The sequence below is a fragment of the Pinus tabuliformis genome, chromosome 7 (genome assembly GCF_031772625.1).
Source record: "Pinus tabuliformis cultivar Carrire ecotype Pingquan chromosome 7, CPIR1, whole genome shotgun sequence".
In the NCBI taxonomy this organism is placed as follows: domain Eukaryota; kingdom Viridiplantae; phylum Streptophyta; class Pinopsida; order Pinales; family Pinaceae; genus Pinus; species Pinus tabuliformis.
Genome location: NC_142293.1, coordinates 148,284,609 through 148,307,229, shown reverse-complemented (window position 1 = coordinate 148,307,229; position 22,621 = coordinate 148,284,609). Strand labels below are relative to the sequence as shown.

Sequence of the window (22,621 nt, the reverse complement as noted above, 5' to 3'; positions counted from 1 at the left end):
AAAAATGTTTTGATGGATGTGGTGGTAGCAGATATTCCTCCAAGGTTTGGGATGCTTCTTTCCAGGTCTTGGGTAGCGAAATTGAAAGGGACACTACAGCTGGATTTCTCCTATGCAACGATCCCAGTGTTTGGACAAATGAGGAAATTATATCGGGAACAAAAAATGAAATATATGATCACAAGCATGGAGAAACCAATAAATCATCCAATTAAATATGTACATACAGATTTAGAGTCTTTTGTTTTGTATTCAGATAGTTTAAATGATATAGATAATCAGTTAGTAGAAGCAGATGATATTCCAGAAATAACAGAAAATTTCAGAGAAATTTTGAAGAAAGAAGGACAAGAAAAGCAGAAAAATGTTGGGCAATTAGCTGAAAGTAATGGACAGCAAGCAGACAAGGCACATCAAACAGATTTCCAGCACTTACAAGAGGAGGAAGAAGGCTTGTGGACCATGGATTTTGATGGAGCAGTAGGAAATGATGGCGTTGGAATTGGAATTTGGGTACGTAGTCCTTTCTCCGCCCCAAACAAAGTGCCTAGCAGTGTGAGGGTTTGCTCTTACAAGCTGGCCTTTGAGTGTTCAAACAATGAAGCTGAGTATGAAGCTCTGATTGCTGGCCTGAAGATTCTTAGAAAGCTGAATGCTAAAAGGATTTTGATATATGGCGACTTTTGAATTGGTAATAAAGCAGGTCAGAGGTGAGTATCAAGCAAAGAATCCTAGGATGCGGGCCTACCGTAATGCAGTTTTAGACATCTTAAAATTATTTTCAGAATACACCTTGACATGTGTACCTCGTATACAAAATAGTATTGCTGACGCTCTTTCCAAGGCAACAAGTAGTTTGAAAATCCCAATGAATTCTAGCAATAAATTTGAAATCCTTGTCAAGCATCATCCAACCATTCCAGACAATCAGAGATATTGGTAAGTGTTTCAAGATGATGAGGAGATTAATGATTTTTTGCAAAACAAAGGCAAGTTCAAAGAAACCTCAATTGATGTAGAAAACGACGATGGTAAAGGGAATGGTACAGATGAAGTGCAGATCAATGAAATGGATGTGTTGCAGCTGAAGAATAACATTATTCCTAAAGGCTTGATACCTCTAGAAGAACTTTTTGATCAAGATGATGTAGCCTGCAAGCCAACATTGCAGCCAACTAAGAAGGGGGTAGAAGAGGTCAACATCGGAACAGTTTCCAATCCTAAGTTGGTAAAATTGTCTAAAGCATTGCCGCCAAAGATCAAGGACAAATATATCAGTTTGATGGCTTCATTTGCAGATGTGTTTGCTTGGGATTATTCTGACTTAAAGACCTATGATACCAATATAATTCAGCACACTATACCCATCAAGCCCAATCAAAAACCATTTAGACAGAAGCTGAGAAGGATAAATCCAAAGTTGCTGCCATCTATTGAAAAGGAGGTAAACCGGTTGTACAAGTCAGGTATCATTGTGCCTATCAGATTTTCAGATTGGATCTCTAACTTGGTGCCCATACGAAAGAAGACAGGTGAGATCTGCTTATGCATTGATTTTAGAAATCTCAATAAAGTTTCATTGAAGGACAACTATCCACTGCCCAAGATGGACCATATACTTCAGCGAGTAGTGGGGGCATCTTGTATGTCACTACTTGATGGTTATTCCGGATATAACCAAATTTCTATCCATGAGGATGACCGAGACAAGACAGCATTCACCACTCCATGGGGAACCTTTCATTATGCCAAAATTCCTTTCGGTTTAAAGAATGCAGGTGCCACATTTCAGCGTGCAATGGACTTGGCTTTTGAGAATGAGAAGGATGTGTTTTTGGTGGTGTACCTGGATGATTTGACAGTGTTTTCCAAATCTGATGAAGAGAACATGCATCATCTAAAAATTGTCTTTCAAAAGTGTAGAAAATATGGTTTATTGCTGAATCCAAAGAAGAGCTTATTCGCCATGGAGGAAGGAAAATTACTCGGGCACATTATTTCAAAGGATGGAATTCGTATTGACCCAGCACGTGTGAAAGCAATTCAACAAATCGATCTGCCCCGGAATAAAAAAGAGATACAATCGTTCAATGGTAAGATAAATTTTCTGCATCACTTTGTGCCTAATCTTGCTGAACACTTAAGAGAGATGACCAACATGCTCAAGAAGGACAGCCAAGTGAAATGGACAGAGGAGGCTATAAAATCTTTCAATTTGGTTAAATTGGCCCTTTCTTCAGCTCTAGTTCTAGTCAGCCCGGACTACACTGAGGATTTCACATTGTTTTCATTTTCTTCGGAGCACACTATAGTTGCAGTATTATTGCAGAAAAGAGATGATCATGAAAGATCCATAGCATTCTTCAGCAGGGCTATAAGAGATGTAGCTTTAAAGTACAACATCATTGAGAAGCAAGCCGTGGCATTGGTGAAGGCATTGAAGGATTTCTAGGTATATATTCTACATTCTCATATTTTGGCCTATGTTCCTAACGTTGCTGTAAAAGATGTTTTAGTCCAGACCGATCTGGAAGGAAGAAGAGGCAAATGGATTACAGCCTTGCTGGAATATGATGTGGAAATAAAGCCCACAAAGCTGGTCAAAGGATAGGGGTTGGCGAAGTCAATGGCCGAATCAAACTTGCATGCCTTGGACATAAACCTGATCGTTGCTATGTCCGATGAGAACGAGGAAATATCATCCATTCAGGTATCTGAAATGTTTGTTCTGTCCCCATGGTATTCAGATATAATATATGTGCTAAAAAATCTATCACCACTGCCCGACATGACTAGAAATAAAGCGAGAACACTCAAGTTGAAGGCTGCCAAGTTTTGCATTCTAAATTCTGCGCTGTATTGGAAAGATCCCGATGGCGTTTTGTTGAATTGTTTGGTGGAAGAGGAGGCAAAGAAAGTCATGGAGGATTTCCACGGAGGAGAGTGCGGTGGTCACCTTTTTTGGAAGTCAACAGCAAATAAAATTTTGAGAGCAGGGTACTATTGGCCCACATTGTTTGCTGATGTGTACAAGATGGTCAAGTGCTGTCATAAATGTCAGATTTTCGAAGGAAAACAGAAATTACAGCCTTTACCACTTAAGCCTATTGAGGTGAGCGCTCCTTTCCAACAGTGGGGGTTGGATTTCATTGGTGAAATTCATCCCGCTTCTTCCGGTCAGCATAGATGGCTCCTCACAGCGACGTTCTATTTCACAAAATGGATTGAGGCAACTCCCACCAGATAAGCTACAGATACAGTAATCATTTCATTTCTCGAAAATAACATCTTGTCTCGCTTTGGTTGTCCGAATAAGTTAATCACCGATAATGCAGCAACTTTTAAATCAAAGAGGATGGTAGAATTTTGTCATAAATATCACATCATTTTGGGCCACTCAACTGCCTATCATACACAAGGCAATGGATTGGCAGAATATTTGAATAAATCATTGGCCAACATCATCAAGAAGCTACTGGAAATAAATAAAAAGAGCTGGAATAAGAGGTTGGTCCATGCGCTTTGGGTAGATCGGATCAGTCAGAAAAAATCCATTGGTATGTCACTGTTTGAGCTTGTTTATGGAGTTGACACAGTATTTCCCACCTCTCTTGCTACCCCGGTAGTCAGACTTCTTCAGGAGGCAGGAAGTAAAGAAGATCCCATGCAGAGAAGGTTGAATAAAATGGTCCACTTGCAGCAGACAAGAGAAGAAGTTTTCAAGAACACATCCAAATTGCAGGAGAAAATAAAGAAAATCTATGACAAAAAAGCAAAGGCCGATAGATTTCAGTTGGATGATGTGGTACTGAAGTGGGATGCAAGGAATGAAGAGAAAGGTAAGCACGGAAAGTTTGAGAATCTTTGGAAAGGTCCTTTCAAAATTGCAGCATATAGGGGTTAGAATGCCTTTCTTCTGAAGGAAATGAACGGGGAAGATTGTCCTGGAGGGCCGATCAATGGTCGGTTGCTCAAGCGATACCACTACTGATTTATTAACGCTGCTTCCACTGTCATTGTAAATACCATTTTTATTTTAGTTTGGTTTCAGTCTATCAAGTTAGTTTTTGAGTCATTTCAATGTCAAGTTTGAGTCAATTTCTTGGTCATTTCAGTTTCATAAATAAGTCAGAGTCCTGTGTTGTAGTCGAAATGATGACTCCATAGCCCAATGGACAAAAGGCACTATCTAGCTCCTCTAGAGATCTGTTGTTCTTGGCACCTCCAAGGAGCTACCATCCCCCATTGGAGCCAATGTTAGAGTCGGTCTGGTCAGTCCTCCGTCAGAGATCAAAACTCTTTATGCATTTCATGTTTAGGTGTCCCGCTCCATTCACTCAGCTGCATTCCGCTAGGGGCATGCCATAATCTGATGGAGAAGGTCATGCTAGTCATTTCCCCTCATGTCTGGTTCCTGTTGGCTTATGTCTTTGTGTCAAATAATCAAAAAGTCCATAACAGTTAAGGTCTGGTCCTTTAACAGACAAAAGTCATTTTTGGTCATTAGGTCTAGGGATTGATCAATTTGGTCTTTAAATATGTCCAGTAAAGCCATGCAGGCCAGAGTGATGTTCTTGCAAAGTAATGATCCGCAGAGTTTCATCATCATATTGATAAACTTCGACTGTTCTTCAAAACTCTGTTTTGAAGAAAAGTCAAACAATGCTATTGGTGACAAAATTTTCAAAAGGGGTCTACAGTTGATTTCTTCAGATGCAGCCATGGTTTCCATGGTCGAATGTCCTCTCATGCAATCCCTGCAAAGAGTGCCAAAAATGTCATCGTTTGAGCTAAAATCTCAAAGGGAAAGTGAAAATCAGTGTGTTCTAAAGTCAGTGAAAAAGTGTCAAAACATAACATTAGAAAAATGGGTTTTCAAGGAAGAAAAAATTTAACCCATCACTTCCAAGGCTATATATACAAGTTTTCATCAAAATCAAAGGCATTATGCTAATCCAAGCCTTGGAGAAACGTTGCAAAAGGTGTGAGTGTGCATCGTGAGTGTTTGAGGGAGTTGGAGGCAGTTTGAAGGAGCGTGGCGCATATACTTAGGGGCGCAGCGCACACAGAGGGCGCGGTGCACACAGAGCCTGCCCGCAGTTCAAATTTTCCACAGGCGCGGCACATACCCAGGGCGCAGCGCACTGGGTTTTGCGCATGACGCACACAGACCAAGGGCCAAAACAAGGCCAAATCACCTCCAAATTTTTGTGAAGCCCATCAAATTAAAAGGTAGGCTCTTTGACATCATTGGTTCATCAAGTTTTATAAATGATATGGTGGTTTATAGCGATGTTTGAATGCAACCAAATTCAATAAAATCAACCATAAGAAATCACCAAAAAACCATGATGGCTAGGGTTGCTAAAGTGGGTTGTTAGTGCCAAGGTTCCATTCCACCCATCATTTTCCCCTCACCTACCATTTTTCCTATCCTCCCTTTCTCATTTTTCCTAATATCCCTGCCCTAAATTACTACCAAACCCTCTCACCTATCCCTCCACTATTTGGTCAACATAACATCCCAAACCCTACCTTGTTAAAACCCCAAACCCTACCCTATCGAAATACCCAAACTCCTCCCATATCCCTAAACAAATTTCTCCCTATAACCCCTATTCCCATTACATTACTCCCCTCCTAATACTCCCTTGTTTCATTGTTCCCCTTGGTGGCAGATATCAAAGCAACACCCAACTTCACCATCATCAAAGGGGTAGCCTAAATACAGTTTATAAACAACAGTCATGGCATCCGAGGTTTCATCAGAGTATGAGGTGGAGACCCACAGTGATACAGCTTCAGGAGAACAGGCCCCTAGGAGACATCACAGGAGTGGAAAACATGTTAGGGATGAGCCAAACACCCTCACTGAGTTGCAGGCATGCCCTCTTGCTATGTCATGTTTCCAGCATTTAGCATGTCTTGAATTTTGTCAAAGGGTGGCAAATGTCAGAGTTCATCATGAGTTGGCCCGTCTTTTTGCACTTCACCTACATGGAGGTCAGTCTATCTTGGCTGGGGTCACTTTCACATTGACACTCGAAACCGTATCAGTGGCAACAGGCATACCAAACATTGGAGAACAATGGCATAAGAAGAAGAAGGTGGAGAGGCATCATTATGAGCCTTACATTAAGGCCAGTTGTTTGAGTCAACTCACGACAGTTTTTCCATTCAGATTTTTGAGAGATGAGTATGCTTCGCTCATGAAATTGATCATGAAGTACTTCGGTTGTGAGGGGAGGTTTTCTCGCCTTTATGCCTATCACATCAGGTTGCTCGTGCACTTTACCAGGGTGCGAATGATGAACCTCCCATTTTTCATTTGTGGGAACATAGAGAGGATGAAAAATTTCATGCAGCACAAGACCCCTCAACAGCAGCTCAAGAGTGTTTATCACTTTGCTCTTATCCAGATTTTGGTGGATCATCAGTTGGGATTGCAGGGTATTGCTTGGGAGGACTTCATCTCCCGTGACTTCTTCAGCGCTCCACAGGTAGTATCAAAGGCAGAGCATGAGATAGGTGTCCCATCTCATCAGTATGATCGACATGAGACTGCTACTATGCCAGTATACATCACCTATCAGAAAGGTAGTAGACCTTTGTTTGCGACAGAAAAGCGAGTGTTATCTCCACCCGGGGTGGAAGGGGCCTCGCTTCCGACATCGGCATCACATGAGTAGGGCAGAGGTAAGGAGCCAGTGCGGGAGGAAGGGCCATCAGGTGAACGAGAGACCAAATTCGTTCTCCTCAATGATGATGAGACAGATACAAAACCAACAAATACAGAGCTTACAGAGATCATCCAGGAGCAGCAATTAGTGATTGAGGCCTTATCCCTTGACTTGGAGAGGGCCAAGTGGAACATGAAGTACCTAGAGCAGAGAAACAAGCAGCTTGAGGATCAGCAGGTGATTATGGAGCTGCAAAACATTCGTGAGCATCGCCAAGCTGCTCAAAGGAGAAAAGTTGAGCTCACATCATTGGAGCAAGAGATCAATGAGGATACGGAGGCCCATCTCGAGAGCGTGAACATGCACTTGGAGAGGCTACTGGACAAGGCCGATCAGGACCTTGCCTTTCTGAGACACATGGCTTATTTTTACAGGACACGAAATATGAGTGCAAGGTCCCGGATAAGGAGCTTTAAGGTGAAATTGAGGAAAGCAACAAGAAAGGAAAAAGAGGCAAAAGAGCAAGATCGACTTTGAATCTTGGCTGAGGCTTCCTTGGCCCATCATAAGACCCCATAGAGAACCTCCAGCTCAAATTTCAAGAAATTTGGGGAATTTTTGGTCACATGACAAATTTTTGGGCAAAACACAGGGTTTTTCTCCCTGTGGCGCGATGCTAAAAATCTAGAGCTCCAAATGAGGAATTGTTTGCATTTTTGGATTCAGCATGGAAAATCATGACTACTGGTGCCTGGACAAGAAATTTGGGTAAGATCTGAGTCTCCTAGAGGTCAAAAACACCCAAAAATGGCCTCTCTGCCCCTTTTTTGACACACAGGAAGTAGTCTTGGGAGAATGAATATTTGGAGGGGAAAATGAGCACCAAATTCAAAAATGCTAGTTGGGTTAGAAAGTAGACAGGACATTCTTTCCAACAAGCCCTTTTGGGCACATTTTGGACACCTACAAGTGCCCCAAAATAGGCCCCAAAGTAGCGCGGCACACAGAGAAAATGGCGCAGCGCACAGAGGAAAAATTGCCAAATTTGCTTCCGTTTCGCGAAATTTCGATTCGCGACTTCTTCAAGTGGGCCCGATCATCTACACTCCAGTTTTTTGGCACCTAAGGTGGCATTTAAATTAATTTTTCCCTATATTGGCTTCTATCCAAGTGGCAAAGGAAGTCAAATGGTCACCCAAGCCATTTGTCATGTTTGTAACGCTGCACCTGTAGTTGATGGTTGGCTCTTCATCTCCATTTTGTAATGATTCGAGTAACTCCCCAACCCTTGGGTGTTCTATCTCTTCATGGCACATTCTATATATTGTATGTAAACCATTTGGAAAAGGTTGGTGAGTTTGTAACTTCTGGGAGACTGTGGGAAAGAAACTTTGTTTCTTCACTGTGTATTTTTGACAGAGATATAATGAAAGGAAGCGGCTTTGTTTCATGAGATTCTTGTGCTTGTGAGTGTAGAAAATGTGTCTCTTATGTTTTCATATGTATTTTGTTATGTTTCATAATTCAATTCATGTTCATTTCCAGTGAAATTTTCTGAGTGAGATTAGGTAGAATTCAATTTTATTGCTCTGCCTGTGGGAAAATTTCATGTTCAGTGTTCTTCTTCTGTTGAAAAGGATTCATGTTCCTATGCCCTTTTCACACTCCTCAGCAATCTCTCCGTTCCGTGTTATTTCAAACTAAATTGCTACACTTTCCGCCTGCCTTGCCTCATGAAGTAATATGTGCCTTTGTATTAAATTCTCTATTCTTTGCTGACCGTTGGTCCCATACCATTCCAGAAGCTCAGTCATTCATAAAAATTGTTTCTTGTATCCCTATTCACTTACTAGCCTAAGATCAATATTTCATTGTAAGTCATCTCAGACCATTTTTTGCTTATCTATGCATTGAGCGTGACCCGGAGAGAGCCCTCTCCTGTTCTGGTAGGGCTAGCTACCAGATTGAGCATGGTTTGTGGTTACCCTGAATTTTGCCTTCCTTCAGCCTAGGGCAGATTTAGGTGCTAACAGATTACATGTCGGTCCTTCCTTCTACTCAGAATGGAATGACAGGTTCTCGAAGACAACCCTTATGGCGATCTGCAAGAAGAATATCACAACAGAAGCCACTGCTAAACTCTTCTTTGAACTAGTGTGGGTACACTTTGGGATCCCACAGTCTATCATCTTAGATCGGGACAGTAGGTTTCTCAGCAGTAGGTTTCTCAGTACATTTTGGTCCAATCTCTGGTCAATGCTGGACACCAAACTCACTAAGTCCATAGCCTTCCATCCCCAAACTAATGGCCAGGCATAGGTTATCAACAAGATGATCGTACACATTCTACTCATGTATAACTCAAAGCATCCACGCACATGGGATGAGAGCCTCCCCTATGTTCAGCACAACTATAACCAGGCTCTCCACAACTCGAGTGGCCACAACCCTTTTCAGGTGGTCTTGGGATTCCAACCACTATGTCCCATTGATGTGGCCATGCCATTTGTAGCTACTCAAGCAGATTCGATGTTGGAAATAATACTGAGCGGGGGGGGTGAATGAGTATTAGCAAGTCAATAATTTATTTCCATAATCAGATTTATATACGGTACTTCAGTTAATGGAATTCGCTTATACACGCAACTATGTTTATGGCAACTAACGTATATCTAGCAAACTTATGATTCAGTGAATTCATCATATGTTGATCTTTAATCAGTGCATAAGAACTTCATTAACCATATAAACAGTACTAGGTGCAGTAAAAGCAAAACAGACCATCACACATAAGAAACACACATGAACACCATGATTTAAGGTGGAAACCCAATGCAGGACAAAAACCACCTGCTGTTGTCTTCTTTTAATATAAGAAAAACCTGTTTACAATATTATACTGAAACAGACTCATACCAGTACACAGGCACCCACCTGTAGAAGGCTACAACCATCTCTTGTTCTCCATATTCTACTGGAAGGGAGCTACAACCCCCTAGCTCTTGTACTAGCCGATCTGTTTACTAGTACGTAGGCGTCGACCTACTGAAGGCTCCAACCTTCACTCGTTTTTTAGCTACTACTAGAAGGGAGCTCCAACCCCCTGGATCTTTTACTAGCCGATATGTTTACCAGTACGTAGGTGCCAGCCTACAGAAGGTTATGACCTTCTGTCTTTCTCTAGGGACCACGTTTCATAAATTTTCAGACTGGATACTCCTGGATCACAACACCATAATATGAAGGCCATGTTTCATCCAATTTTCATACTGGACCCATCAACAACATTGAAGCTCAAAATAAATCACCACTACAATACAACCATTGCATTAACCAATCATTAAATACTCAATCATCAATCTCTGAATCACCCACAACTAAATCACTAAAGACCTGTCATCAAAACACAGTCACTAGAACACATAACAAAACCCAGAACTTTGCAACAACCACTAGAACCATCTACAAATTCAGATATCATATTTCATAATGTATACGCTACTCTGATGAGCCGAACTAGTGTGTATACGCGCTTTTACCAAAGCAAACCCATGTACAGATCTACAAATACTAACTTAAAAACTTCACAGCTATTTCAAAATTCATTCATACCCAGATCATAACATTTGTAGAATAAAAAATGCGTCATTATTCAGATCTAGCCTATCCATGATCAAACCACATAATGATAATACATTCCAAGCCTTAAGATCCCGATCCATCATCCATCATCACCCACATAGGTGCATCCTTTGTTCAGATCAAGCAAAGCATCACAAACCCATAACCTACATACTGGATCTCACACTTTATCAAATATTCAGTACTTTCACACTTGGCCTAATGATCTTCTCCTCCTTTTATAGTTTTAGGCTTTTCTCAATACCATGGACCAAAACCACTTAGGACCAATACCTTGGACCAAATACCTAGGGTCAGTACCTCAGACCAAATACCTTGGACCAATACCATGGATCAAAATACCATGGACCAAATACCTTGGACCAAAACTTAGTTTTCCAAGATATACACGCTTTTCCTTTTTTGAAAGTGCGTGTGTACATTATATGCTCCTTTTGGTTTGTTAACCCATGTGTATACGCTCCTTTGTCAAGGTGAACCTACGTATACCTCTCTTTATACATTCTTTGTAGTCTGATCATTAATTATTTGCTATTGACCTGTTGCACTATGATCTGTCATCTAAGTGAGTTGCCATCAAGGACAACACCTGTATCATAATGCCAACAATATCCCCCTTTGGACTTGATGGCAACAACAACACCAAGTCACGCTCGCCCTTTCACATCAAGGGAAAAGGGTGGACCAAGATATTCTCTCCCTTTGACATACATTATGTTGTTCATGGTCCCCTTGAGAACATGCTAAAATCTCTGATTGAGTCTCCCCGTTTGTACATGCTGAGATGCACTAAACCATCCATGCTCCCCCTGAGCACATGTAGAGTCTGCAAAAATATTTCCAAAAGAATAGCATGACTCTATATCTCAACTATGTGAGTATGACCTTCCTATCACCAATGACTCATACATCCATCTCCAAACCAAGTGGGGATATACCAAATGTTTACACATGACTGAAATAGAAATTATTACATCATCCTTCCCATGCATAGTGGGGGTACAAATACATCATATGACTCATGGGTCTTTAAAATATATACATGACATTTAGACCAAAGACCTAAACAAGATCATGATAGTCATAAACTATCATACACCATATATGATATGCACCATAAGCATCTGTCAATAGCATCCAAACCTGTAACCTACAATACCATTCTCTTGGCCAACCAACAATAATATGCCACTTAAGTGATCATCCATGAATCTGATCTGAATACCAACAATGTGACCCCAAGTATCATCTGAGGTAGCAAGATGTATCATTTAGCCACATAAGCATCATCACCAAAGACTTCTAACTATAATGCCAACAATGCATTATTCGAAGCATAAGCTCCCCTTGAACCTGTTCCATCTGTTCATTGTCAGATTTGATCATGCATATATCAGCAAGAAGTATCAAGGCATCCTCATCAATTAGATATACATCAAGTTAACTTGTGAGGATCAAAAGCACTTCTAAATAACATCTTATGAGTACCAACATATTTCCACACATCATCAACAGATTGTAACCATCATCAAACAGATTAAATAATTGACTGAACCACATTAGACCCTTTTTCTTCAGTCTATCCCACTATTTTTCCTAAAACCAACATATACGCAACTATGTAGCTTCGAACTCGCGTATATATGCAACTTGCCTTCATGAAACTTGTGTATGCGATTTAGAACACTAAAGTTTCACACTTTCAACTCCCTCTGAGTCTTTCATGTCTGTATACTCTGCTATGCCACATATTTCTGACTGTACTTCCTTCTTCTTCCATATCTTAGAGTGTGATGATGTTTTCTCCTTTTGGTATGGTGCTCGAAAACTTCTCCTGCATTCCTTTGCTATATGTCCAAGCTTGTTACCTACATAACATCTTACATGTTTCATATTCCTTCTACAATAGCCAATGGCCTTGTGACCAGACATATTTCAAGAAGAACAATATCCCTTAAAGTACCTGGAACATGATGATGTTTCTGTGCGACGGTCTTGAACCATTCTACTTCTGCATCTTGCTACAACATGTCCAAGGTTATGACATACATAACACTCAACATTATTCATCTGAGAAAATAACCAACTATCACTTCTATAGTTTGGAGTAAAATATTTTCTTTAAAGGATTTCTTTCTTTGGTTGTTGATGGGGTTGACCTCTTATCTCCTTGTTGAGAATTTCAGGTTTTGCATTAGATTTCCTTGCCTCACCTTGTCAGCTAGATTCACCTTCAATAGATTCATAAAAACCAAGACCAGTTTTGATGGTAGGAGACCTTTGACTACTGAGAATATTATCCAAAATCTTAGTACTCTCTTGAAATCGTAATAGTTTATCCTTTTCTTCTAATTTACCTTTTAAGATATTTACCGCAACTTGATGTTGTTCTTCCTTTTCCTGATGTTGCTTCTTCAGGATTTCTTCAGCCTTTCTTCCTTCTTCCCCTTGTTGCCTTAATTTGAGAGTCTCATTTTCTTGTTCTTTATATGCTTGAGGTAGTTCTTCATTCTACCTATTTTTTATTGATATCACTTCATCCTATAGCATTTGACGTACTTTGAAGGCACACTCCAGCGGAGATTTTAATTTGGTAACTTCTTCTTTGAGGGCACACTTCCTTTTGTTAAATAGATCTTGTTGATCTATGATTTTATTTGATGCTTCATTTGCTTGTTCATCTTGAGCTTATTTGGAATTTAAATCTTTGCTTCCATCTAACGGCCAATTGTTTCTCCTACTGTCACCATTCCTTTGAGTTGTGTTCTTCTTCTGAGGTGCTTTCTTCTTTAGCTTCCTTCCCATTGTTTCTGCGGATCTCCTTCAAGCGATCAAGCTTCTATCAAAGGACCTGCTATGATACCAATTGTTGGAAATAATACGGGGGGGTTGAATCAATATTAGAAAGTCAATAATTTTTCCATTTCCATAATTAGATTTATATACGCTACTTCAGTTAAGGGAACCCGCATGTACATGCAACTGTGTTTAAGGCAACTAGCGTATATCCAACAAACTTATGATTCAATTAATTCATCATATGTTGAGCTTTAATTAGTGCATCAGAACTTCATTAACCATATAAACAGTAGCAGGTGCAGTAAAAACAGAACAGACCATCACACATAAGAAACACACATGAACACAAAGATTTAAGGTGGAAACCCAATGCGGGACAAAAACCACCTGCTGCTGTCTTCTTTTAATATAAGAAAAACCTATTTACAATCTTGTACTAGCACAAACTCATATCAATACGCAGACACCCACCTGTAGAAGGCTACAACCTTCTCGTTCTCTAGCTTCTACTAGAAGGGAGCTACAACCCCCTAGCTCTTGTACTAGTCGATATATTTACTAGTATGTAAGCACTGGCCTACTGAAGGCTCCAACCTTCACTCATTTTCCAGCTACTACTGGAAGGGAGCTCCAAACCTATGGATTTTGTACTAGTCGGTACATAGGCACTAGCCTACAGAAGGCTATGACCTTCTCTCTTCCTCCAAGGACCACGTTTCAAAAATTTTCAGACTGGATACTCCTGGATCACAACACCATAATATGAAGGCCACGTTTCATCCAATTTTCATACTGGACCCATCAACAACATTAAAGCTCAAAATCAATCTCCACTGCAATACAACCATTACATTAACCAATCATTAAATAATCAATCATCAACCTCTGAATCACCCACAGCTGAATCACTGAAGACCTATCATCAAAACACAGTCACCAAAACACAGAGCAGGACCTAGAACTCTACAACAACCACTAGAACCATCTGCAAATTTAGATATTATATTTCATAATGTATACGCTACTTTGATGAGCCAAACCAGTGTGTATACGCTCTTTTACTAACGCAAACCCGTGTACAGATCTGCAAATACTAACTTAAAAACTTCACAACTATTTCAGAATTCAGTCATACCTAGATCATAACATTTGCAGAATAAAACATGCATCAGTGTTCAGATCTAATCTATCCATGATCAAACCACATAATGATAATACATTCCAAGCCTTAAGATCCCGATCCATCATCCATCATCATCCACATTGGTGCATCCTTAGTTCAGATCAAGTAAATAATCACAAACCCATAACCTGCATACTGGATCTCACACTTCATCAGATATTCAATACTTGCACACTTGGCCTAATGATCTTCTCCTCCTTTTATAGTTTTAGGCTTTTCTCAATACCATGGACCAAAACCACTTAGGACCAATACCTTGGACCAAATACCTAGGGTCAATACCTCAGACCAAATACCTTGGACCAATACCATGGATCAAAATACCATGGACCAAATACCTTGGACCAAAACTTAGTTTTCCAAGATATACACGCTTTTCCTTTTGTGAAAGTGCGTGTGTACATTATATGCTCCTTTTGGTTTGTTAACCCATGTGTATACGCTCCTTTGTCAAGGTGAACCTACGTATACCTCTCTTTATTCATTCTTTGTAGTCTGATCATTAATTATTTGCTATTGACCTGTTGCACTATGATCTGTCATCTAAGTGAGTTGCCATCAAGGACAACACCTATATCATAATGCCAACATTCAGCTCATGTCTAGTCTGAAACAGATAAGGCAAACAACATCATTGAGCACATCCAACATATCCGCCAGTAGGTCCATGACATTCTAGAGAAATCAAATTCCAAGTACAAGAAGCGAAATGATCAAGATTGGGTGCCACACAAGTTTCAGGTGAGCAACAAAGTCTGGTTGCATTTGTAAAAGGAACGCCTTACCAGAGCCTATCGGAAACTCAGACCACTCCGATATGGTCCTTAGACCATTACCAAGGTAGTGGGAGATAATGCATTTGAGCTCAGGATTCCCCCATTCCTTGACCTGCACCCAATGTTCAATGTGGACCGCCTTCGGCCATACTTTCTACCATTACTAGACACATCTGACATTGCAGAACAACTCACACCAACAGAGTTAAATCCAGATTGCATGGAATAAGATGCAACTGATCAGATCCTGGACACACAGATCAAGCACACTTGCCAGCAGAAGATCCAAGTGTATCGAGTTGTCAAAGCAGGCCAACTCCTTCACTAGGGTAAGTGGCTCACCAGGGACCAAGTTTAATAGAAGTTTCCTCATCTCATGGAGGAACTCAACGCAATGGGGACCATTACTTCCTAAGGGGGGAGAAATGATCCTGGTGGATATTGGTGGCCACCCACCAATTCCACTTAGACTTCCACCATTGTTTCTTTTAGTTTTTTAGTTTCCTTAATTGTAGCACAGTTTACTGTTTTTAGCAGTTTTTTTGGGTCCTAAACTTTCGGAACCATTTTCAGGCCCTAAACGATGTTTTCTTGAAAATCTATCGCCAACAAGTTTTTCAAAAAATCATCTTTTTTACCGTATTCCTCGGAGAGATCTTTCCAATGGGGTATCATGTGCATCAACGGAGATAATATAACCAAGTCATGACTCTGGGAAGTTGGTTGTCCAACTAACCCCAACGAGGCACATAAACTCTTGGTGTTGCATCTCCTCGGATTAGGGATTTGGTTGTTTAGGTTTTTCTCTTATTTTTCAATAATTAAAAGGCCAGTGAGCCTCCTTGTGAGGTAGTTTAGAGGCATGTATCTGCCACATCTCTTCTCAGGGATAAGCTACCATGGCCTGAGCTAGTTTATTTCCATTGCTGTTACTAGGCATATTTCAGTATTTTAAATTAATGAAATGAAGTATTATTTCTGTTGCATCTCTGTATTTATGGTTATATCTGTAACTTTTTATGTTCCTGTTTAAATCCAGATCAATAATGCTTCCCAAAATGTATCTCCAAGTCTTTTCATTTGATTTTTCGACTTTTGACCTCCTAATAAGAATGAAAAGATACAATCTATACATAGGTAATTGAACTCCAATCAACCCTATGTGATAAAGAAACATAACAAGATGACACCGTTATTTTATGTAATTCTAGCCTCCTAGAAAGTTGGTACAAATGTTCTAATATATCCAAATCCCATGTAATATACCTCGGTAACCTCACATGAAAATGCAGGGAGTTAGAATTTTTTTACAAAAAATACCCACAAGTAATTATTCAAATCGCTACTATAGATTCCTCATTAACCATTAAATGAGATGTTCATTAGTACAAAAAGTAACTTTAGTAGAGGAATAATAAATTCCATAACCATTAACAACCACTTTTGTAGTATATTAACATCAAATGTATGTTGTAACTTTGCATCCATTTCATGATTCCTCAACCACATTAATTAATCACATGAAATTATCAACATCACATTATGCAAGGAATCAACATCACCAAAATGACATAATAAGCAATCACATCATTGAACCTCGATATACCCTAGAAACCCCGTAGGGTGAAAACCAACAATTGTAAAATTTATTTATTAAACGCTCGTGAGGGTGTTGACCCCTCACTCAATGCTATAAGGGACTCCATCCCTTATCCATTGTTATAAAATAATACAATGAAATATCATTAAAATACCACATACCTAGAAAAAATCTATTACAATTGTCATGAAACCATTTACCTACATATCGCCACTCTCTACATCCTTGTGGCATGATTGTTCCATCAATGGACCATCCTGCAACTCATACTCATCAGCATGGACCATTAGTTCTTATATGCCACAATGTTAAATATATTTTTTGTTTTGCACAAATCACCATCCTTTCCTGTCATTGTTGTCGTCAACAATCTTTGGTAACATGATTAGATAAAGTATTAATCAATCGATAATCAATCTTTAAAAGCAATCTTTTAACACCTATTCATGTGCATACATAGATGTAAATATAATATAACATCATGCTTCGTCTAACAACATTGTGCATGTATAAACAAATAATTATCAAGCATGTCAAAATAATTACCCCATTACTATGATCATTCTTGCACCAACATACGTTCATATCCAAAGGAAACCATTGTAACCATTCATTTCACTTAAAAGATACTAGAAACTTATCTTTGTTTTTCATGCATGTAATTAGATAAAAACTTATTCGAAGACAACTAGCCCCTTAGCTTCTTCTTTGTGCATGTAACTAAGTAATCTTTCCAATACAATAGATGTTCCCTTCTAAGGGGAAGCTAACATGATAGACATTATTATCATGCATGCAAATGTAAGTCCCTTTTCGAAAAGCATCTTTTCCAAGATAGATCTATTTACAAAATCTATTGTATGCACAAAGACATGCATTGCTCTAAACTAGAACTAATGTGTTAGTCATTATTTCTTGCATGCAGGTATATGTATTTTACAAAGGAAAGCTGGTACATTTATTGCAAGTAACTACTTGTTTTACTTCCACAATACTTATTCTTTTTTGCAAACAAATCCATGCTTTTCTTTAAAAAATCTACCAAAATAGTTCTACAAATCCATGTTTCTCTTTAAAAGATCTAACACAATAGTTATATCTTCATACATGTAATCAACTATTGTTTCTATGCTTCTACATATGTGTTCTTTTCACAAAGTTATTTTCAGGAAGCCAACATAGTTTCTCTATCATTTATGTACAAATTTATTATGCATTTGTTTCCAAAAAAATATCATCACAAAGTTCTCATGCATTTGTTTTCAAGAAAGTATCACAATCAAGCTTTGTTTTGGGCATGAGAACTAAGATAATAATAATGGTAACCATTTATGCATTAAACCATGCAATTAAATCAAACTATCCAATATGCAACCAAATAAATCATTTACCTTTTTACTCACCAAAACATGTAACTTTTGAAAACTCAAAGGAATTAACACAATTAACTTATCTTTCACGCACAAGAAAAACATATTCTTTCCAAAGAATATTTCTATGATTTATATTATCTATGTGCATTTCATCTATGCATAGCTTATTAGATTTTATCATAACTAAGTATTCTTTTTCAAAGGAATTCTCTTACAGAATCGATGGGAATCTTTCCCATGGATTTATTAAATAACTAATCTTTTCCAACATTCTGAAAATATTGTACCATGATTAAGCACAAAACCATTGTGTTTTTTTCAAGAACACCATAAAATTTGTTTATTATAATTAAGCAAAAGGTCATAGTTATTGATGTTCCTATGGTAACTTGCAAAACTTAGCACTTCAAAAGATCTCAAAACATGTTATTGATGGAATTAGTACTTAAACAAAAGTGTAAATATGCAGCTACTTTAATCAAAATAGATTGCAACAACCAATCAATGAGCTAGTGACTATGAAACCCAGTATCCTTGCTGCTATATGAAAAAGAAAGTAAAAACTGAACTTAAAGCAACTCAAAGACTGAAAGCAAAGCAACTAAATCAAACTACTTCAACCCCTATTCTGATCCTTTACCCTTCAACTCAATCTGTCTATAGGAAGTAATCATAAACAAGCTGAGTAATATGATATCTAAATTGCAGGAAATTAAATTGCATAAAAGGAAACTAAGATCAAATCACACTACTTCAACCCCCGTTCTGATCCTTCTCCTTTCAACTCAATCTGTCTATAGGAAGTAATCATAAACAAGCTGAGTAATATGATATCTAAATTGCAGGAAATCAAATTGCATAAAAGGAAACTAAGATCAGATCACACTACTTCAACCCCCGTTCTGATCCTTCTCCTTTCAACTCAATCTGTCTATAGGAAGTAATCATAAACAAGCTGAGTAATATGATATCTAAATTGCATGAAAGTAAATGAGCAAAACAAAACTGAAAGAAATAACAATGCTGGAATTAGAACTCAGAAAATAAATCAGCAGAAGGACAAGATGATTCCATCATGTCATTAGTCATTAAAAAGCTATGTGCATTACTAATCTACAATCAATCGGTTGAACACACTTGCATGAATTAAAATTGCATGAATGAAAAATCTAATCTATCAAACTTGAAAGCAATCAAATGACATAATGAAATCAAAGCAAAATTTACAAAATGAAATCTACTCTACCTTACATTCTAATATGCTCCATGACATCTACTTCACATCTCCTTCCATGTTGAGAACATCAAAGCTTTATTCAAATTCTTTAAAATCAAAAAGTACAACAAAGCTCTCCAAAGCTTTCAAAAGCCATCAAGGAAGAACTACAAACTCACAAGCTAAAAAGACTTAAGAACTCCAAACTCTAAGCTCTAAGCTCTAAGCTAACAAATGAAGGAGAGAGATCTCCTATTTATACAAAAAGATGAGAAGCCATCTCATTAATGAGAGTCCATGAATCTCTCCCTCTACCTCTAGAGTCCTAATCAAAATAGGAGCTGATAAGACACATGTCTTCTTAGAGTTACAATACAATTAGGAGATATGACACATATCCTCATGATCCCATGATTCTTTCCACTCAAATTCGAATTTGGCCTTAGAGTGCCACATAAGGGTCTTCTAGAAGCCTTCTTTCAACCTACCCATGTCAACAATCTCAACCCATTTGTTAGGTATAAGCATATGCACATTATTTTCTAATTTTTAACCACAAATTCACTTAAAAGGCTTAGAATTAATAAAGATTGGAAAAACATAAATGTGGCCCAATGATAATGAAAGTGGGATGAATGTGGTGACATAGTAGTGAAATGGAGGTGAAATGGAGGTGATATAATGGACATAAAAGTGAAAGTGTAGTGGAAATGAATGACATTTTCAAGACTCAACACCTTTCGCGCAAAATATCCCACTCACCTGTTCCGCATCGAAGCTCTATTTCAGTGTACCAATTCCTTGGGATGACATCTAGGGTATGAAAAAAAGGTGTACCCATTCTGGTTGCGGCTCCTCACCATAGGCTTTGGTCCATTTGCTCAGGTGTATGTGCGGATTCTCTCGTCTGTCATATTTCTCTGTCAGTTGGAGTGCTGGCTTCCCAAATCGTATCTGCATCATGCACTCACGGCTTCGCCAAGCTGCGGAAGTTCCTTCATGGGTACCCCACCATCACGCCGGTGTCGCGCGCAATGCCCATTTGAGCGCATCAAATCGTTGGTACTCTGCTACTGCATTCTCAAACTTCGTCAAGAATTCATTTACTATTGTGAGCCCATCATACACTGGCAGCTCGCGGTCCTAAGCTTTAATGCAGTATACGGATTTTGTCAGCATATTGCAGCTTAAAGTAGTTGCCCTGTTCATTCTGGCCCGCCATTACTCGTCTTCTTCCTCCAAATCATCAGTGTATGGTTCCACGTACCCCTGTGAAATTCTTTGTTCCTTCATTACCTTACCCTTTATTGGCCATTGTGCAGCAATTTGGTGGATGCAATCCAATACTTCATCCAGCTCATCGTCGCGCACAGGTTTCGTGTAGCAGGGTCCCTCGGTTGGATCTAGCGGAACCACTATGCGGCGCGACTTTTTCTCAAATATCATCTTCCTGTGCTTGAAATTAATAATCCCATTCATGTCGATGGCCCAGTCTATTCCCAACAACACGGGGTACGGGCTTTTTTCATCCACTATCTCAATAACTTCAAAGTTCGTTTTAGTGCTTGCACCATCCAGGTCTATGGTGATTCCTTGCAGCCTACCCATGGGCAAGATCTTCTGCTGATTTGCCATCCGTAATTGGATCGGTGACCATTGGAGTGGGGGTTTGTCGATACGCTCCCATGTCTGCTTGGGCAAGATGTTTGCATCTGAACCGAGGTCCAGAATGACCTGGTCCATCTCATAGTCACCAATCCGCGCTGTTAACGGCATTTCTTGTCCGGCCCACGACGTATGGCTCCCCATTCATTAGATTATGCGATGTTCTCCCCATCCTGCATATTTGTTAATTACCTCCTACAATCCTTTCGCTGCCCTACTATAGCGAAGTAACTTCATGAAAGTTTCTATGAAAGTTGTCAATATCGAGGGACCTTTATACAACTTAGACTAATCTCCTTCTAAGGTTGCACTGCTCCTTAGTACCATATTTACTTTAGGTTCTTCATCGCATGGTTCGGCCCTTATCATCTGGACATTCTGTGTCGGTGCAGGAGGTGCTGTCCTTTTTTTGTGAATCTGTGCTAGCAGCATAGGGAAATCTAGCAGTTCATGGTCGAATTGTTCGCAATAGGGACATGATACTCGAGTTGGATTTGTGCAATCCCGTGCATAGTGTCCTGGTCCTCCACAATTGTAACAAATTAGCTGTCCTCGACCCCTTCCTAGCCCTATTCCACCCGGTCCTCGACCTTGTCCTTGGAATCCACTGCACGCAAACGTTGCACTTGGGTTTTGACCCCGCCCCTTAGTCTGCATTCAATAGGTAGATGCCTTATCTACCAACATTTGACAATCCCTCTCCTCGTGACCTACCGATCTACAAAAGTTTCAAAAGAGCTGCTGGGGGGTCTGATTATATTTCGGCAATAGGTGGCAATTATCCGTTTTGTGTTTTCCTCCTTCTTGACAGATTACGCATGAGAGCAGGGAGATCATGCTCAACCCTGCCTGTGCCTCTGGTCGCAATGGTGCTAGTCCCCCTATGACCACAAGGTTTATCGCAATTGGTGTGGAGCGATAAAAAGGTGTCTTTTTAACTCCTAATTACCTTCACATTAATTATCAACCCAGGGACGACTTTTTATTTCAAGAGTGTACTCAGTCTGAGGTGGCTATTTACTCAAGAGTAATGTTTTGTAGTATAGTGCTTAAAAGCTACAAAAGTAAATGACTGCATGTCTATAACTTAACTACTTCAAAAGGCTAAATCACACCAAGCATTGCATCAGTCGAAGGTTCGGTAGCAATAACCCATCCTTTTCATAACTGATGAGAACAAATCCGAGGTCTGGGAGCTAGGTAGCAGATGCTGGGGCTCACTACAGCCTGAGATCGCCCTTGATGAATATAAATGAAACGGCAAGTAAAGGAAATAACGATGAAATAGAACAGCGCATCAGCCAAGGGTTTGGTGGCAATAACCTATCCCTTTCATAACTGATGGGAGCAGATCAGAGGTCTGGGAGCCAAATAGCAGAAGCTGACACTCACTACAGCCTGAGTCTGTCCTTAAGAAATGGCAAGTAAATGAAACAGCAAATCAGCAATCTTGAAATAGACCAGCAATTGAAATGGAATAGCAATGCTAAAATACTAGAATTAAACAGCAATCTTAAATGGAACTGAACAGCAAAACTAAGTAATTAGAAAGACACAGCAACTATAAATGTAATTAAATCAGCAACCTATCAGAATGAACATTAATCGCAGTTATTGAAGCAACAGCAATCGTAGTTATAATTGAATAGTAACTTAATTGAACAGCCATTGCAATTATAAATGAGAA

The 22,621-nt window shown here is 39.3% G+C and overlaps 1 protein-coding gene across 1 annotated transcript in view; it reads left to right on the top strand.

The window, feature by feature from the left end:
* The window catches only part of LOC149246283 (cytochrome P450 709B1-like), a 31,325-nt gene extending 10,865 nt beyond the window's left edge, over window positions 1-20,460 (top strand). The window contains exon 6 of the mRNA XM_089440381.1: window positions 20,087-20,460. Coding sequence (XP_089296507.1) covers window positions 20,087-20,460 — 374 coding nt within the window. The remainder of the gene's footprint in view (window positions 1-20,086) is intronic.
* The last annotated feature ends 2,161 nt before the right edge of the window (window positions 20,461-22,621 follow it).